The following is a 14026-nucleotide window of genomic DNA, read 5'->3' as shown; positions in this document are numbered from 1 at the left end:
GGGATCATATGTTAAGTGTATATTTAACTTTATAACAAACTGCTAAAGTGTCTGTATCATTTTACTCCTCACCAGCAATGGATAAGAGAACACTTATTCCTCATGTTTTCCAGTATTTGGTTCCATTAGTCTCTCTAATTTTAGCTTAGAGTTTGTAGCGGTATCTCCTCTTGGTTTTAATTTCCTTTTCCTAAGCATTTCATATAAATGGAATCAGATAATATTTACTCTTTTTTGACTGGCTTCTTTCACTTAGCATATTGTTTTAAAAGTCCATTCATGTTTTGGTATGTATCAGTTCTTCATTCTTTTTTATTGCTGAATACTATTCTATCATATGAATATAGAACATTTTATTTACCCATTCTTCAGTTAACATACTTTGGGTTGTTTCTGATTTGGGCTAATATTAATAATTTTGTTATGGGGGGGGTGGCTCCACAGTGTAGTGGTTAGCACGTCTGCTTTACACGCAGAAGTTCCTAGGTTCGCACCCCAGGTGGAGCCATGGACCATACCCCGGGTGCGCCAGGCCTGGGGTGCACCAAGCCAGGGGTGCATGCCTCGATCATGTGGGAGGGGACGCCCCGCCTTCAGAAATCCAGTTCTTAAGGAGAAACGGCAACATCCATAGGTCAAGGGTGGAATTGGAGGGGGGAGGAATTAAAGAGGGGAAACAAATAATTTGTTATGAATATTTGAGTATAAAGCACATGGATGTCATTTCACTTATTTAGATCTTATATAATTACTTTCAACAATGTTTTATGATTTACAGTGTACAAGTCTGAAGATTTTGTCATTTAATTGCTAGGCATTCTATCTTTTTCAATGTTATTGTAAGCAGACTTGTTTTCTGAATTTTACATTTGCCTTGATCATTGCTAACTACGGAAGTACAGCTGGTATTTGTGTATTATTTTTGTATCCTGAAACTTTGCTAAATTCATTTATTTATTTATTTGTTCTAATAGTTTGTGTGTGTGTATATGTGTGTATTTCTTAGTATTTTCTATATATAAAATCATATTATCTGTGAATTGAGTTTTACTTTTTCCTTTACAATCTGGATACCTTTTATTTCTTATTCTTGCATAATTGCCCTGACTAGGAAATCCAGTGCAGCACTGAGCATAGTGGTTAAGAGCAGACATCCTTGAAGTATTCTTGATCATAAGGGGACAGTATTAATTCTTTCTCTAAATAGTTTATCATTAACTGTGGGTATTTTCATAGATGGCTTTTTATCAAGTTGAAAGTTCTATTATGTTTCTGACCTGTTGATTGTTTTTATCATGAAAAGGTGTGTTTCATCAGGTGCTTTTTCTGCATCTATTGAGATGATCATGTTGTTTTGTCTTTTATTTATTGTATTAGTTTGATTTGCATATATTATATTTATCTAATATTTTTTATATAAGGCATGATTTGGTTTGCTAGTATTCTTTTTTTTTAATTGAGGAATAATTTCTTCTGGTTCAGGATTATATGTCTATATTTATAAGATATATTGGTCTATAGTTTTCCTGTAATATCTTTCTCTGATTTTAATATAAGAGTAATATTATATTACTGGTCTCGTGCAATCATTTAGGAAGTGATCTGCTTTTCTTTTGTTTTGAAAGAGATTGTTAAGGATAAATATAAATTTTATAAATGTTCAGTAGAATTTACATGTAAAGCCAAGTAAACCTGAACTTTTCTTTGGAGAATTTTTAAACATATTAATTCAATGTTTTTTTTCACATTTTATAGGTCTGTACATGTTTTCCTTTTCTTCCTGAATCAAATTAACTGTTTCGATCTTTCTAGAAATTTATCCGTTTCCTCTGAGTTATCTAAAATTGTTGGTATTAATTTCTTCATAGTATTCCCTTAAAATCCTTTTTACTTCTGTGGTCTTAGAAATGATGTTCTCTTTCATCCCTGATTTCACCAGTTAGAGTCTTTCCTCTTTTTCCTTTTCTTTCTTGACTTGATAAAGGTTTGTTAACTTTATCTTCTCAAGTAACTTACTCTTGGTTTCATTGATTTTCTCTATTATTTTTCTATTATCTGTTTCATTTATTTTTGCTTTAATTTTTATCATTTCCTTCCTTCTGTTCGCTTTGAATGTAATGTGCTCTTCTTTTTCCATTGTCATATGGTATAAGGTTAGCTTACAGATTTGAGATTTTTCTTCTTTTTTAAATTTAGGCATTTTATAACTACAATTTTTTTTCTGAATGCTGCTTTATATGCTCCTCATACATTTGATATGTTCTGTTTTAATTTTTATTCTTCTGAAAGTGTTTTGTAATTTCCCATGTGATTTCTTCTTTGACCCGTTGGTTATTTAGGCATGTGGATTTTAATTTTTGCATATTTGTAAATGTTGCAAAATTTTTTCTGTTGTTGATTCCTCATTTAATGCCATTTTTGGTCAAAGGACATACTTTGCATTATTTCAATTCTTTTAAATGTATTAGGTCTTCGTTAATGGCCTAGCATACTATCTATACTGGAGAATATTCCATGTGCCCTTGAGAAGAATATGTACTTTTTTTTGTTAAATGGAGTATTTATAGATCTCTGTTAGGTCTACTTGTTTTACGATATTGTTCAAGTCTTCTATTTCTCTGTTGATCTTCTGCCTATTTGCTCCTCCCATTATTGAAAGCGAGATATTGTAGTATCCAGCTATTATGTTGAATTGTATATTCCCCCTTCCAATTCTATCAGTTTCTGCTTCATGTATTTTAAGGCTCTGTTGTTAGTTGCATACATCTTTGTAACTTTTATATCTTCCTGATAGTTGGACTCTCGTCATTACAAAATGTCTTTCTCTGTCTTTGGTAACAACTTTTCTCTTAAAATTAATTTAGTCTATTTTTAGTATATTTACTCCAACTTGTTTTTTATTACTATTGGATGGCACCTTTTCCCATTTTTTGCTTTCAAACTATATATGTCTTTGAATCTAACATCTGTCTCTTACAAACAGCATATATTTGAATCGAGTTTTTAAAAAAATCAGTTCTTCAAATGTATGCCTTTCTCTTAGAGTGTTTATTTCATTTACATTTATGTAATTACTAATAGGATAGCATTTACATTTGCCATGTTTCAATTTTTTTCTTTATGTCTTTTTCAGAGGGGGGTCCTTTTTTCCTTGTGTTAAATAGATATTTTTTAGTGAACCATTTTTTTTTCTTTTTTTTTTTTTACTATTTTTATTCTTTTATTTATGGAGTTTTTCTTAGTAGTTGCCCTGGGTATTACAATTATCATCTCTAGTAGGCTGAATAATGGCTCCTAAAGATTTTCATTTTTTAGTCCCTGAGATTTTGGATATAATATCGATGGTAAAAGGTAATTATGGGCATGATTAAGGTAAGAATGTTAAAATAGGAAATTATACTGGACTGCATGGGTTGGTCAGTATAATCATAAGTGTCCTTACAAGAGACAGGCAGGAAAATCAGAGTCAGAAAGAAAAGATGTAAGGAAAGCAGTGATGTGCTTTGAAAATAGTAAAGTAAAGTAAGGAAATGGATTCCTCCCTAAAGCCTCCTGAAAGAATGCAGCATTGCCAATACTTTGATTTAAGCTTAGTGAAACTGACTTTGGACTTCTGACCCTCATCGCTGTAAGAAAATAAATTCATGTTGTGGCAATTTAGTAAACTATCAAAAGGTAACTAATGCAGATTTTGGTAAATGGGAGCACAATGCTACTATAAAAATATTTTTAAAAGTAGAAGTATCTTTGGAATTGGGAACTGACAGAGGCTGAAAATATTTTAAGAAGCATGATTTTGAAAACCTAGATTGCCTTAAACAGACTGTTAGGAAAAATATGAATGCTAAAGGCACTGCTGGTGAGGGCTCAAGTGGTAGTAAGGAGCATGGTAGAGAAAAATCTGTATCATCTTAGAGAATTTTTAAATTACTATAAACGGATTTCTGGTAGAAATGTAGACTGTAAAGGTGGTGTGGTGCAGTCTAGGAAGGAAAAAAGATAATGTTATTGGAAACTGGAAGAAACAAGATCCTTGTTATATACTAGCAAAATACTGAGCTGCATTGTGTCTTACATTTGTGTGGAAAGCACAACTTCTAAGTGATATAACTGGATATTTAGATAAGGAGGTTTCTAAGCAAAGGTGTGTGCACTTGAGAAGAATGTGTACTCTGATGCAGATCGGTTTCTTCTCACTGCTTGTGGTAAAACGTGAGAGAGAAAAAAATGACTGGAGGAACAACTGTTAAGCAAAAAGGAACCAGGACTTGATGGTGTGGGAAATTCTCAGCAATTCAAATTGTAAAAGATGCTAAAATTAAGAGAGCCACCATCAGGAAAGTGTACTTTAGAGAGAAAACCTAGAATGTGTTTGGGTAATATTTTGCTGAAGTCTTGGAGGGATCAAAAGATCAGAGTATTCAATCATGCCGAGGGCTGTATGATTAGATGATGAGATGAGATGAGATGAGACGAGATGAGATGAGATGAGATGAGATGAGATGAGATGAAATGCGAGGACGAGACGAGATGAGATGAGACGAGACAAGACAAGACGAGACGAGACGAGACGAGATGAGATGTGTGATTCATGGATACTTTCAACAATATCAGCAGAAGCCAGGAATAAAGATGATATTATCCAGGGAATATCTATTGAAGAATCTTTTATCTAATGAAGTTTGTCCCTGTGACATACACAGGAAAACTTCAAGGCTCTTGAGAATGTTACACCAGCAGAAGCACTGCTAACTTGTACTAAAAGAGTTAGAAAGATGAAATGAAAGAAGACTTTCAAAATTTTCTGACAGGAACAAAGACAAAACTACTCAGTTGTAAACACATTGTATTACTTTCTTTTGGCCTTTACCACATTATCACAAACTGAGTGTCTTAGAGCAACATACGTATATTCTCTTACATTTCTGAAGGTCTGAAATAGATTTCACTGGGCTGAATCCAAGGTGTCACAAAAACTGTACACCCTCCAAGAGGGTCTAGGAATAATCTATTTCCTTGCCTTTTATAGCCTCTAGAGCTGCATTCTGGCCTTTCTTGGTTCATGGCCCCTTCCTCCATCCTCAAAGCCAGCAGCATAACATCTTTAAATCTCTGTGTTCTGTCTTTACGTCCCCTCTCCTCTGTGCATAATCTTCCACCTCCCTCTTATAAAGGTATTTGTGATTACATTGGGCCCACCCAGATAATTCAGAATAATCTCTGTACCTTAAGATTCTTAACTTAATGATATCTGCAAATAGTCTTTTACCACATAAAGTACCATGCATGAGTTCCGTGGATTAGATCTTGAATATCTCTAGGGTCCGTTATTCAGCCTACTACCCATGTGCTCTACTCTTTATGAAAATAGAAGAATGACCCCAAGAATGGAGCCACAGGTCCAAAGGCCAGAGCCATGAGTCATAGACCCCAGGACCTGAAACCTCATGGAGTTTTGCTCAGTTGAATTTTGAAATTCCTTGGGAGCAGTAACTACTTTTTTCTTCTCATTTTCTCCACATTTCAATGAGAATGTCTATAACTGTTTTCCTATGCCTGTTATACCATTATATTTTAGAGCAGGTAGTTTGTTTCTAGTTTTACAGTTCCAGCGATGGAGAAGAATTTTGCCCCAGAATAGTTTGTACTCACTCATCCTCTTCCAAATTTATAAAGGTCTTTGAACAATTTCAGTTCCTCGCAGTTGTATGACTGAAATTTAACTCTTTGCTGACTTCCAGCTGGGGACCTAGAGGCTGCCCGTATTTCTGAACATGCTTTCCATGTGGCATTGCTAACATAATGGGTCAAGTCCCCTTCAGCATTTGAATCTCTCTAACTTTTTCTTTAGCCACATCTCTTTGACTACAGCCAGAAACAGTCTCTGCTTTCAGGTGCTCATATGATTAGATTGGACCCACCTAAATAATTCTAGATAATCTTCCTATTTTAAGGCCTATAACTATAATTACATCTGCAAAGTTTCTTTTTCCATGTAATGTAAGATATTCACAGCTTTCAGGGATTGGGGCATGGACATCTTTGGGAGTTCATTATGCCTACGACATTCTGTTTGGCCCCCAAAGTTTCACATTATTCCCAAACACAAAATTCATTTTATTCATGCAAAATCTCATTCCATTACAGCATCAACTCAAAGTTGATAATGAAGAAAATCACAAAAGAATATTGAAGAATCTATTTTATATAGTTGTTGTGAGGGTTAATTGAATTAGTCCTTTTTAAGTTATAAAACAATGACTTCTAAAGAATAAATTTTCAGTTATATTAAATGTTATTTCCTGAATATTCTCTCCCTGTAGTTCTTAATTCAACTAATTTCCTGATTTTAACACCTTTCTCAGTCTTTATTTCAGATCCTTTGTTTCTCTTGTATGAAGACTGGATACAGGACATGGCAATAATGATATCTATTTTTACGGTGTTTTACACTACACTAATCTTTTTTTTATACCTGACAATGAAAAAGGTAATTGAGCAAGGTGAGTCATGACTCTAAAGCTATCATTTTTCCAGCACATATTTATTTTTCATTCACTGTAAGGCCTCACTTTCTGCCTGGTTATTAGTTCAAGGTCCATCCTGTTTCCAGAGAGAGAACAAAGTCTCAGACTAGGTGTTGTCAAGTTATACATTTATATATAGAGTTTCAGTTGAAGCATCTCAAATGTACAAAGAGTGACTCTGCTTCTGCTCTGATCTTCAGGCTTCTGCTCTGTACTTTAGCTAGTAATACACACTATCATAACTGTAATTCTCAGATTTATTACTCTCCTCTGGCAACATGCAGGTCAATTTTTCTCTTGATGTCTCTATTTCTAGTACCCAAAGAAAAGAATGCAACACAAGTCTCTCCAAGCACACTTTGTGTATCGTTTCCCATATAGATCAGTTTATCCTGATTTTATGTATTATTCCACTCACTGAAAATTACCAAGACTTGATTCTATTGGACATTATTTAACTCTGTTCACTCTGCCTCCCTGAATGAATTTCACCATTTCTTCACTTTTATTCAGCCAAGAATCCTAAGTAATAGGTATTAAGGTAGAGATGCTTCTGATTTTGTTACTAAAATTTTGTTTCTGACATAAATGAAGTCCTCAGATACATGATCTTCCCCTCAAAACTTTCTATAATCAGGTCGCAATTCACTAAGCCATGAGCAATTCTCATTGCTTTCTTGATTACTTTATTTAAATGAACATGGTATTAAATGGACAGTGAAAAACTTATGTGTATCATTAGATGTTGGAGGAAACAATAACAATATAATGGAAGTCTGAGGGAAAAATGTGTTTGAGGTCTACAATTTTACCTGTTCCAAATAATTTCTCATAAGAGCAAAAAATAGTCAAGAACAAACTGAATGTACTATTACTGTAGACTATATGAAAATTATTTAAGATAAAATATCCCCAAATAGAAATGAGGATATATGAAAAATCACATGAGTAACTAATATGTAAGGAATAGGTTAAAACAATTTAACCAATGAATTATTAATTAAATATATAGTTATATTGTGGTTGCAAATATAATGACTATTTAAATAAAGTAATTTGAAAAAATATTATTGAACCTAGTCACTGAACTTCAATAGTTGCTAATATTACAGAAAGAGAGACAACCAGAAATTATTCTAGATGTAATAACAAAGTACTACCTATGATGTGGTTTAGCTCAAAAAAGAAAAAAAAAAAACCTGAATCTGATTAAACCTTTATTTTAACCTCCTATTTCTAGGAACTATAAGATCAAGAACCAAGAAGAATATATTAAATAAAACGACAGAGATGTAATCAGCTAAATGCAGACACAAGAACACTACAAAACAAATGATCCAAGTTCTTCAGTAAATATGTTGCAAGAAAATAAAATGAGAGAGATGGAAGAAGAGCTCTATAGTTTGAAATGTAAAAGGCGTATCAACCAATCACAACCTGTTCATATATTTTATGTCTATTTAGACCAATAAACTAAAGTAATTTTGACATTTTTATAAAATTAGAAATATGAGTACTGGCTCTACTTCTGATGATATCAATGAGTTATTAATTTTAAGTGTGATAATGTCACTTAACTCTGTTGGAAAAATCCTCTCTTAAAGATGCATACTGAATATGAATTAAATGATATGATGTCTAGGATTTACTTTAATGAGAAAGATGTGAGTAGCTTAAAACAAAACTAGAAATAAGTTGATATTTATTAACTTGTTTCTTGGTGACAGGAACATGAATTACACAAATATTTCTATTTTTGTATGTGTTTAAAATAAGTTTTAAAATAAATTTTACTAATAAAGGCTAAAATGAAAAGCAGCATAAGGAGAACTCTTTGAGAATTCAGAGGAAAGAAAAAAGACCTAACAGAGTGTTTAGAAAAATGATAGAGTCACAGAAATTAAACAGGAAATAAGCTGATAAATTAAAGATCATGGACAGAATTGGACAAAGAAATAGTGAATCATGAAAGCATATAGAAAAGTAAACTAGTAAAAATGAATAATGAAATAAAACATATTCGACAGGGCTTAAGATATATGCATTACAGAATGAGAAGTCCAACACACACCTAATTATGTTTACAAAAATTAAGTGATAATGAAATGCAAAGGGGTTATATTTAAAGAGATAATAGCAATTATTTTCATGATTGATGAAAGAGATGAAACCTTAGTTTTCAAAAAAATTAAAACAATCAAATAACCTACCAAATTTTTTTCAGTATTCAGTTATTCTTTATTTAGCCTTTTCTCTTTGTTTTATAGCAATCACATGGTGGTGAATCCTTATAATTTATCCATTGATCCTTCTTGATAGCATAGACTTGGCAATGAGAAACTTTCAATGTGAGATGGATCATTTTGACTCAAAGAGCCAAGAACTAATTTCTTGTTTTTCTTTTTGCTTTTTATTTCACAAGCTGGAAGGACACTTTATTTTATTTTTTAAAAAAATTTTTAATTAAAATTGTTATGGTGACATTGGTTAATAAAATCAAATAAATTTGAAGTGTACAATTGAACAATACATCATATGTATATTTCATTGTTTGTTCACCATCTAAAGTTAAATCTCGTTCCGTCACCAAATATTTGATCCCCTTTCCCCCTACCGATCTTCCCTCTCCCCCTTCTTTCTGGTAACCACTAATCCACTGTCCATGTCCATGAGTCTCTGTTTGTCATGTTTGTCACTTTCAGTTTTATACTGCACACGAGTGAAATTCCATGGTTCTCAACTTTTTCTATTTCACTTAACATGATTATCTCAAGATCCATCTATGTTATCATAAATGGCAGTACTTCATATTTTCTTATGGTTGAGTAATATTCCTTTATGCATATATATGTATTACATCTTAAGCCAATCATCTATCGTAGGACACTTTGGTCACTTCCTGTTCTGGCCATCATGAATAATGCTGCTATGAACATTATATAACTTTATGATGTTCATAAGATGCATATATCTTTATGGATAAATGTTTTCAAATTTCGGGAGGAATTGCTGGGTCATATGGTGATTGTATTCTTAATTTTTTGAGGAACCTTCATACTGTTCTCCATAGAGGCTGTACCAGTTTACATTTTCACCAGCAGTATATGAGGGTTCCTTGTTCCCCACAACCTCTCTAGCACTTGTTATTTGACCTGTCGATGATAGCCATTCCAACAGGTGTGAATTAGTATCTCATTGTGGTTTTGATTTGCATTTTCCTAATAGCTAGTGAAGTTGAGCATCTTCTCATATGTTTGTTGGCCGATCGTATATCTTCTTGGGAGAAATGTCTGTTCAGGTCCACTGCTCATTTTTTAATTGGACTGTTTTTATTTTAGTTGTTGAGTTGTATAAGTTCTTTGTATATTTTGGGTATTAGCTCCTTATCAGAGGTGGTGTTTGTGAATATCTTCTCCCATTCAGTTGGTTGACTCTTTGTTTTGTTGATGGTTTCTTTTGCTGTGCAGAAACTTTTTAGTTTAATATAGTCCCATTCATTTATTTTTGCTTTTAATTCCCTTGCCTTTGAGGTCAAATTCATAAAATTCTCTCTAAATCCAAGGCCCATGAGTTTGGTATCTATGTTTTCTTCTATGCAATTTATTGTTTCAGGTCTTATAGTTAGGTCTTTGATCCATTTTGAGTTAATTTTGGTGTATGATGATACATAGCAGTTTAATTTCTTTTTTCTTTTTTTTTTTTTTTTGCATGTGGCTTTCCAATTTTCCCAGCACCATTTATTGCAGGGACTTTCTTTTCTCCATTGCATGTTTTTTGGTTCCTTTGTTAAAAATTACTTGCCCATATATATGTGGGTTTATTTCTGAACTCTCAATTCTGTTCCATTGGTCTGTGTACTGTTTTTCTGCCAGTACTGTGCTATTTTAATTATTGTCGCTTTGTAGTACAATTTGAAGTCAGGCACAGTGATATCTCCAGTCTTTTTCTTTTTCCTCAGGATTGCTTTGGCTTTTCAGAGACTTTTATAATTCCATAAAAGTTAGCAATCCTAGGAACCTTTGTACTACCTAGGCAATTGAATAGTCTTCTGACTAAAATTGGGGGAAAAATGCAAAATTTAAAAAGAATCATTTGGTGAGGATTTTATGAATTTGACCTCAAAGGCAAGGGAAGTAAACGCTAAAATAAATGAATGGACTACATCAAACTAAAAACTTCTGCTCAGCGAAAGAAACCATCAAAAAGGTAAAGAGACAACCATCCGAATGGGAAAATATATTTGTAAGCAACGCCTCCGATAAGGGCCTAATATCCAAAATATACAAAGAACTCATACAACTTGATAGCAACAACAAAAAACAAACAAATGATCCAATCAAAGGATGGGCAGAGGACCTAAACGGACAGTTCTCCCTAAAGGACATACAAATGGCCAACAAATATATGAAAAGATGATGAACATCGCTAGCTATTAGGGAAATGCAAATCAAAACCACAATAAGACACCATCTCACACCTGTTAGAATAGCTACAATCAACAGGACAAGTAATAACAAATGCTGGAGAGGATGCGGAGAAAAAGGAACCCTCATACACTGCTGGTGGGACTGCAAATTGGTACAGCCACTATGGAAAACAGTATGGAGGTTCCTCAAAAAAACTAAGAATTAATCTACCATATGATCTAGCAATCTCTCTACTGGATATTTACCCCAAAGACTTGAAAACTCATGTCTGAAAAGATATTTGCACACCGATGTTCATAGCAGCATTATTCACAGTGGCCAGGACATGGAAGCAACCAAAGTGTCCTACGAAAGATGACTGGCTAAAGAAGCTGTGGTACATATATACAATAGAATATTACTCAGCCATAAGAAGAGATGAAATACTGCCATTTGCAATAACATGGACGAGTCTTGAAATACTAAGTGAAATAAGCCAGACAGAAAAAGTTGAAAATCACATGATATCACTTATATGTAGGATATAAACCTAAAAGCAACAAATGAACAGGACAAACAAACAGAGACTCATGAACATGGACTATAGACTAATGGTTACCAGAGGGTAGCGGGGAGGTAGATGAGAGAAAAAAATTTAAATAATTTCTTCAATTAAATAAATCATAAATAATAAAAAAATCATTTGAGGCTTTAAGTACTTTGCAACTTTAACTTATAAGGGCAGGTAATTTAATTTCAAATTTTATTGTTATGAATCCTTAAAAATATTAGCTAATTTAAAAGAAAATGTAATCATATAACTTTAATTTTTTCCAAAAAATTTGATAATGGGCATTTCTTTTCATTTCTTGAAATTTATATGTCACTCACATAATATTACTATTGTATCTTTGTATAACCATTTACTATCACTGCAGAACTTCTCATTAGATATTTTGAAGGAAATGGATGGTCATATTTTTTGAGGAAAACCAGAAAGATATTTTCAGCTATTGGACTACATTTTTTTGTTTTTGGCTTTTCAAAAAACACTAGATGTACAAGGTAATGACAGAAGAACAGAATCAGAGGCATATGGAAGGAACTCCTGAGTTTTACACAGTCATTTACATTTATGGTAAACTTAATTTCCTCTTGCTAATCAAAATTGATCAAAGAAACCTTTTTATTGGTTATTTTAGTGGCATGAATATCTCAAAATGGCTGAGTACTGGTTTCAATTTTTAGCCCAATTGAACCATTGTTGTATCTATTGATCAAAGTATTTACTCTTGGGTACTAAGACATTTAAATTAGCAGAATTCATAGTTGAGGGTTGAGAAGCAACAATGTGAGTGATCAGAAGTTATAATTGTAGGAAACGCCACTCACAGTTCAACTCCTTGTTTCCCAGATTCATGTGTCCTAGATATAAAAGAAACAGTGACACATATTGCTTGCTGGTTTGAGCTTTTATTACTAACTAATATATTATGTATTTCATTTGTTCGTGTATTCTCCACCCTCCCCTGCTAAATAGCCATATAAGCTCTCCATGGTTATAAATTAATCTATCATTTTACTCTCCAATGTTGTAACCTCAGCTCATAGAATACTGTCTGGTGTTTTGTAGCATTCAATAAATATTTATTGAGTAAAGGAATAAAACCAGTAGGAATAGTAAACTTGAGACTGTTGTTTTCCTTATTTCCTTCCCAAGGAATTCCTTGGTTAGAATCAACATTGTGTGTGAAGCTGGGAACATGATATTAAATAAAGAAGAAACATGATGATTGAAAAAGGCGTATTATTATCCACACAAGTCTCAAATCTTATGAGAACAAATCACTGCCCTTCCATGAAAAGAAGCATGCAATGTAAGGAGCCTGCCACCATGGAACTGGCTGATATCTTGGTCAATGGGCTGTATTGGGGCTCAATGCTGATCTCTGTTATTAACGAGATCAGCATGGCAAGGTGAATTCCATGATGTCATGCCATGCATTACCACTTTGTTCATGACTTCTCCAAAAAAGCAGTTAGGCCAAGCAGAAAAGAGTCTCTCTCTCTCTCTCTCTCTCTCTCTCTCTCTCTCTCTCTCTCTCTCTCACACACACACACACACACACACACACACACAGAGAATGGGACACCTTGCTCACCTGATGCTTCAGAGCCTTCCCTGCAGTAAGTTCCTTTTAGTTATCATTCACATGTAATGTAATAAATATTTTCACACTCTGGGTCTATTTTCAAGAGGTTCATATATATACCTTACCAAAGATCTGTTCCCAATCTTCTAATCTGTTCCCTTCAATTTCCTGATCATTAGGAGGAAGCTTTAGCCACATCACAGTTATATTTGAACCTCTTAATAACTCTCCAAAAGTTACAATCAGATTTACCAAATATCTCCCCATTGAAAGGATTTTCTTTCCATTCTACATTTCACATTCTCACCTATATAGACTAAATTGCTATAGTGGATCAAATTTGAATGGCAGCATATTGCATATTGTGCCAATTCATTCTTAAACTAGGTTTAATTTTTTTTTTTTAGTTACATAGTCATAAGGAGCAACTCATGAAGTAATAGGTATGGATTATAGTAGATGTGGCATTATTATGGGTGCACTGAGAGAATAAATCACAATTTGAGGCAAACGATGTGTGCTGCAGGACCTAATTGAGCTCATTATTATATATAATAGGAAATGTTTCCAGTTTCCTCAACTTTAGATAATTTGCTAATAGCCAATTCTACCTAATAATTTGGTGTCCCATGATCAAGTATTTATCTATGCCTAATTTCACTAATAAAAGAAGAACTATTTCTCAAAAGAATAGCAATTGCTAGCTGACAGTGTAATGGCTTTACTCCAAACTTGTGATAACCATGATGATTCTTCTTTTGGGGTCTGCCTCAGATTGCACATAGCATCTCATCAAGTCACTTGGAGCATCATTGGATTTTCTTGGTCATTAAGACCAAAGTGAAATAGTTACTTATGGTGGGAAAGCTGAAAACATCTCTCTTCCCCTAAGTCCCATTCAAGCTTAGAAGCTCTGTTTAGACTAGCACTCCCGAAATGT

General features: G+C 33.4%; 1 protein-coding gene across 1 annotated transcript in view; it reads left to right on the top strand.

Moving 5' to 3' along the window:
- LOC105297200 (selection and upkeep of intraepithelial T-cells protein 8-like) overlaps positions 1–14026 on the top strand; it is a 35656-nt gene that overhangs the window by 15700 nt on the left and 5930 nt on the right. The window contains exons 6-7 of the mRNA XM_011367705.2: positions 5579–5583; positions 6324–6503. Coding sequence (XP_011366007.2) covers positions 5579–5583; positions 6324–6503 — 185 coding nt within the window. The remainder of the gene's footprint in view (positions 1–5578; positions 5584–6323; positions 6504–14026) is intronic.

The sequence above is a fragment of the Pteropus vampyrus genome, unplaced genomic scaffold, assembly GCF_000151845.1.
Source record: "Pteropus vampyrus isolate Shadow unplaced genomic scaffold, Pvam_2.0 Scaffold135, whole genome shotgun sequence".
Lineage (NCBI taxonomy): Eukaryota > Metazoa > Chordata > Mammalia > Chiroptera > Pteropodidae > Pteropus > Pteropus vampyrus.
Note: the sequence above shows the minus strand (reverse complement) of the source record. Positions and strands in the feature narration are given on the sequence as shown.